This window comes from Musa acuminata, chromosome BXJ1-8, assembly GCF_036884655.1.
Source record: "Musa acuminata AAA Group cultivar baxijiao chromosome BXJ1-8, Cavendish_Baxijiao_AAA, whole genome shotgun sequence".
In the NCBI taxonomy this organism is placed as follows: domain Eukaryota; kingdom Viridiplantae; phylum Streptophyta; class Magnoliopsida; order Zingiberales; family Musaceae; genus Musa; species Musa acuminata.
The window spans coordinates 41,941,939-41,948,068 of NC_088334.1; the positions used below are offsets into that span (position 1 = coordinate 41,941,939).

General features: G+C 43.8%; 1 protein-coding gene across 1 annotated transcript; it reads left to right on the forward strand.

Annotated features, from left to right (window-relative positions):
• The first annotated feature begins 2,106 nt into the window (after window positions 1–2,106).
• On the forward strand, window positions 2,107–3,873 carry LOC135589121 (vicilin Jug r 6.0101-like). The gene is made up of 5 exons (XM_065081420.1): window positions 2,107–2,547; window positions 2,627–2,802; window positions 2,885–2,965; window positions 3,050–3,310; window positions 3,400–3,873. The coding sequence occupies exons 1-5, from the start codon at window positions 2,133–2,135 to the stop codon at window positions 3,856–3,858; spliced, it is 1,392 nt and encodes a 463-aa protein (XP_064937492.1). The 5' UTR covers window positions 2,107–2,132; the 3' UTR covers window positions 3,859–3,873.
• Window positions 3,874–6,130: the final 2,257 nt, after the last annotated feature.

Here is a 6,130-nt window from a genome sequence, read left to right on the forward strand (position 1 = left end):
TGGCACTAGCGCCAAGCGTCGACTTTTATACCCTTAATGAAATATTTCTTTAAAGCATGTGCTTTCTTTTCGACATAAACATAACTGCAAATGTGCATGAGAAACATGAATACAATTAACCAGTTAAATAAAGCAAGCTCCAACCACGAAATAAGTTGAACTCGGATGACTCTTTTAAGAGAACCCGATAAAAGGTGATATTAAATTAATCTTAAGGACTAATATTGATGACTGTATCCTTGTCAGTGGAAAAGAAAACCTTTATAATAAATTAGCTGCTATCAATGAGGCTATGCTTCATGCCAAACAGGAAGGGATGAAGACGCTACATGTTGAGCTTGATGCAGAGGTGACTGTTTTTATTCTACAAAAGGAGGTTGATCCTCCATGGATTGTGGCTTGTATGATTTTGGATTTTAGTGAGTCAAGACCATAAAACTTTTGTTGAACTCTGTGGCAATGTAAGCAAGATATATCTATCCAATAGTGGGTGGTCTAGTGCTGAGCTCCGCATATAATCAATCCTTTATTGATATTAAAAGTTTTCTGATAGTGGGTTTCTATCCGCATTTTGAAGAATTTTGTTGAACACTGGTTCGTCACTGTTTTATATTGTTACAGTTATGATTTTTAGGTATTTTTCTGTGGTGAATCTGAATGAATTGCATAAATATTTGTGGGAGCTGAAACAGATGAATTGGAGGAAGACAGGATTTTATTTGTAGAACGTTTGTGGTTCCTGAATGACCACCAAATGATACGAAAAAAGTTGTAGAGGCCTCCTGAGAAACCAAAAAGTGAAGGTGGCGAGACTGAATACGACTACAACAAGATTGAAGGTGACTACAGTGGAACGGAGTTGATAGTTAATAATGCCCACCGTGGTGGTGATGAGAAACATTTAGTATATTAGAGAAGAAAAGAATACCAAATGAAAAAATTAAAAATTATGGATATATTTTAAGAATTTTTAAAAAGAGGTTTTTTTAATAAAAATAACCTAATTTTCTTTGTTCGAAACTTGAAATTTCATCATCTGAGAGCAAGTGAGGTCACAAGAGAGCCTCACTTGTCAATTGCAAGCAAGATTATTCCTGTTATATGTAGTCTAAACAGCATTGAGCATGTCAAAGTGGAAATGTCAATTTCAGCCAAAGGTACTCTAAGTTGGCTTTTTATTAACTTTACCTCATTTTTGAGTGACAATCCGTTTTCAATTGGAAATTACACAATTTTATTGCAGCAATACGAACTGCTCCATCGGTATTGGTAGTATTATAATTTGGGATTAAACTGAACTATTATCATGTCGTCTAGAGAGGTACTTTTTTTCTATTTGAATATCTAATGCTACGTTATAATAAGATTTGGTTATATGGATTTTTTTTAATGCTATTGAGATTTATAAAGAATTATATCAATAGGTCGCTTTCCGACAATCTCCTATTCATTATGTTATCAGTGATGTAAAGTAATTCTCTATATTTTTTCGTCCAAGCTTGGGATTAGCTTCGATAGTATTTTCGTTGTGTTTGAACTGTTGGTATGAAATATTTAATCTCAAATGAGCGATAATATCATTAAACTCCAATGATCCAAAATATTTAATTCTAAATTAACGGTCCCAAATTAAGGAGTAACGATAGTTCTGTAGTCATCTGCTGGTCATCGTTGCAATCGTCAGTCCATTGAGAGCAATCTTTCACCATGACGAGCACAAGACGGAAATAGCTTTCGTAAACCACCCATTTGCTTTCCTGCTCGTGTTTAGAAACCCAACTGCACGGACCCTACAAGGGTCTATGGTAATAAAAGTTGATCATCAACGAGTAGCCCACGAGAAGCGTCGATTTAGTTTCAAGCGTCCTTGGCATCGATAGAACCAGGTGGCCTACGACTCGGTGACCGACGACCAAATCATACGCTCCACGTGAACTCCCTTCATTCCAGGCCGAGCCATGCACATTGCACGCGGCCGAGCGTCCGGAGGCGAACCCGCTTCGATCTCCTCTCTCTCTCTCTCTCTCTCTCTCTCTCTCTCTCTCTCTCTTTCTCAACTCTATAAATATCCGCTTCGCCATTCACATTGCATCACACATCCATCTCCCGCAAAGACCAGAAGCCAAAGCGAAATGGCCACCAGAAGAGTCGAAGCCTTCCTCTTCCCACTTCTCCTCCTGCTCCTCTCCTCCAGCTGCCTCTTGGCTTCATCCTCCAAATCTGATCCAGAGAAGAAGCGTTGCGTCATGGAGTGCAGAGGCATTCCGGAGCAGCAGCAGAGGAAGCTATGCGTGCACCGGTGCTTAGACCATTCCGGCGAGCAAGAATCTGGAAGAGAGCACAACCCTTACTACTTCGGCCGGCGGAGCTACCAGCAGTGGAGCAGAACGGAGCACGGCCGTTTGGAGGTGCTGGAGAGGTTTGCTCGGAGATCCGACCACTTGCTGGGCGTCGACAACTACCGCCTGGCGGTGTTGGAGGCGGAGCCACAGACTTTTATCATGCCCTGCCATTGGGACGCCGAACAGGTGGTTTACGTAATGCAAGGTATACCAGTCGATGCATGCAAGCTTTGATCAAAGCCCACTGGTCTCTACGTACGTAATGTCATGGCCGTCACGTGCAGGGCGTGGGACGATAACACTGCTGCACGAGGAGAGGCGAGAGTCACACGATATCAAGAGAGGAGACATCATGAGGGTTCCGGCGGGGGTGATCGTGTATGCCATCAACAAAGCCAGTAATGAGAGGCTCCGAGTCGCCATGCTCCTCCACCCCATCTCGACTCCCGGGCAGATTGAGGTAGATTGGATTCAGTGTACTCCTTTGGATTAGGTCCTCGGCGCAATGGCAATGTGAAGGACTCATGGTTTCTTTGACGTAGGAGTACCATGGTGCAGCCGGGAGGAATCCACAGACCTTCTACACCAGTTTTAGCAACGAAGTACTGGAAGCTGCCTTCAATGTCGGTTCCGATCTGCTTCCATCTCCATTTTCTCAGCGACTCTTCCCCCTTTAGGACTTTAACCGTACTGTGTTTGATCTGTAGACTCCGTGGGATAAACTAGGGAGGGTATTTAGGAGCCAGAGGAAGGGGGAAATCATAAAGATAACCGAGGATCAGATCAGAGCATTGAATGAATCCAAAACCGAGAGTTGGCCTTTTGGACTCTCAAATGAGCCATACAATCTGCTGGAGAACAGCCCTTCTCATTCGAATGAGCATGGTCAACTACACGAGGCCACAGGTAACGACTGCGAGATGCTCCAGGATCTGAATGTGGACGTATCCATTGCTAACATCAGCGAGGTGATCTCACTCCTCTCTTTGTTTGCACTGTTATATGCACACTGTAAGAGTCGTTCTCATCATTCATCCTCTGCGGTTGTTATGTGTAGCGATCAATGATGGCTCCAAACTACGACACCCGGTCGACCAAGTTGGCCATGGTGGTGGAAGGAAGAGGCTACATCGAGATGGCTTGTCCCCACCGCTCCGCCGAGCGACGCAGAACCCAGGAGGAGACGGGATCCCAAGGAGAGCAGCGCGTCCGCTATCGGACCGTGAGATCGCGAGTCTCCCGTGGGTCGGTGTTCGTGATCCCCGCAGGGCACCCGGCGGCAGTCGTGGCCGCTGCTAACGAAAACCTTCAGGTGCTCTGCTTCGGGATACGGTCGGAGAACAACCGGAGGTACTACCTCGCGGGGAGGAACAACGTGCTGAACAGACTCGAGAGGGCGGCGAAGGCGATGGCCTTCGGCGTCCCGGCGGAGGAAGTGGAAGAGGTGCTCAATGCGCAGCCGGAGAGCGTGTTCATGCCCGGTCCGGAGCGCCGGCGGGAAGAAGAAGAGAAGTGACGGCAGCTTATCTTCAAATATGCCGGGTTGTGAGTGAGCTGTTGAGCTTGTGGGTAGGGAATCCTGTTTAGGTGAACGAGGATTAGTGCGAAAAGGATAAATTGGGGCACGGACAAGTGCTTCTACAGTTCGAATAAAGAAGTCACATACTTTGCGTGCTCCAACATGTGTTTCTACATGTTGTTTTGGTGATCAAATCCGCTTCTACAGTTTCCGCTGCTCTTCCCACTTCAGCTACATGTGGTTTTCACTGGTTGCGAACTGATCGTGTGTTCACGTTTGACGTCCCTTGGAATGCCAAAGTTTGAAGATTTGATCATCAGCGGCCAGTGGCATCTTTCAAGAAGAGTATGAATGTTGCTAGAATATGATAAATTCTTGTCGAAGACACACTAAACAGCAGTATAATAAACAAAAATGATATAAATTTCAAACCATATTAAGTATAACGTATCAAAAAAATATAAGCGAAAGTTTTAAAATAATTATGTGTGTGTGAAAAATTTATCACAAAATTTTTTTTTATAAACAACCACCCCTCACCTATACAACCTTGTGCCACCTTACATCACTCCGCATTGCCCTTGCTTTGTGAGAAAGGAGGGGGCATGTGGGCTACCGTCTCATGCAACTCTTGCATGAGGAAGGAGGGGGTGTAAGAGTTGTCATTGCCCCTACAAACCTCATTGGCCTGCCCCTGCACGCTTTGTCTACAGCCCTCGCATGAGGGAAGAGTAGGTGCAAGGGTTGTTACCACCTCTGCAAACTCCAGTAGTCCTCGTCGGATCCATCGCCCATAGCTCGTGTGAGGAAGGAGGAGGTGCGAGGATCACCATCATCTCCGCGAACCCCACCAACCCCTCCTATTTGCGTCTTGCCTATAGCTCTCATGCTAAGAAGGAGGTGATATGAGGGTTGATACAAGGGCTACGACATGATGGATCCAAGAGGAAGAAGCAATGATGCAAGGTGAAGCCAATGGTTTATTCGATGAAGATAGGGATAAGATGGTCTTTTCATATAAGAATGGGTGCTTTATAGAAAATTTTCAAGACTAAGAGATTTTTTTAAAAAAATCACTCTAGTTTAATAAAAAATTATAAACAAGTATTAGTTTAGAAAATATATAAATTAAACTATAAAATACTAAAAAGAATATAAGCGGTAAGCAACATAATATAAAGAATATTACAAGCATACACAAATTTAAATAACATAAGTACCAAATAATAGAAAAAAAAATAAATTGACGAATGAGTCGGCTTGGTCTTGACCCGAAGGCATAGGGATGTCTATGGATCTCTCTAGACAGCCCCAAAATGGCTAAGGTGGCTCTAAGGTCATCTTCGTATAGTTTTGAGGTGTCTGAGGTGGGGGTTTGATTTCTCAAGGGGGTCCCTACACAAAAACCAATGTCGAGAGGAGTTTTTTGACCCGATATCTCTGACACTTAAGTAAGTCCTGAGGTTTATATAAGATGTGAAAGGTCCTTTGAAAAGGATCTAACCCCTAGGGCCACTTCTATAATGAGCCGAGGGACACTTCTATAATGACCTCAACATCTCCCATTGACGTTTTGTCTATGGGGGCGACAAAAGAGAGACAAGCCCGAACAACCTCTTGTGGACTCTTGTCCGTGGAGGTCGACAAGGTATAACCACCACCATGTTAACGATAGGGGAGGGACAATTGACCCTTTTCTTCCACATCGGCATTAGTTGGCAAGTGGAGATTTGTTATTAAAATATTCTCTATTAATTATCCCCTTTGAAAGCATGCTCTAGGGTTCCGATCTAAGAGGTTTGAAGTGTGGCACTAAACTCATTTTCCTTTCCTCTATATGAGTTGAGCCTTCTCAATCCTCGTGTCTTAGGCACATTTGGGCCAGGGTCTCCATTATTGTGAGCCTAGTGATGTGGATCGAGCTTTCCCAACTCATATGCCTCGGGCACATTTGGCTCGAGGTCTTCGCCGTGGCAAATCTAATAGCTGCTAGTCATAGGTGCCCAACAAGTCAATCACGTGAGTGATGACATGTGTGACTTGACACGAAATCTTTTTGCTTATTATATTTTGACATTTATCACTTTATATTAACTATTGCATATATGCATGTATATATTATATCGTCTTTAGATTTGTACAATGAGAATCGGATCGTGATGAGATCACGATAATGAGATCGATTCACCTTTAAACACAGATCCTAAATAATCTCGATCATAGGTTACTCAAGAGGGACATCGTGATAACCGGACAAACTGATGTGCTG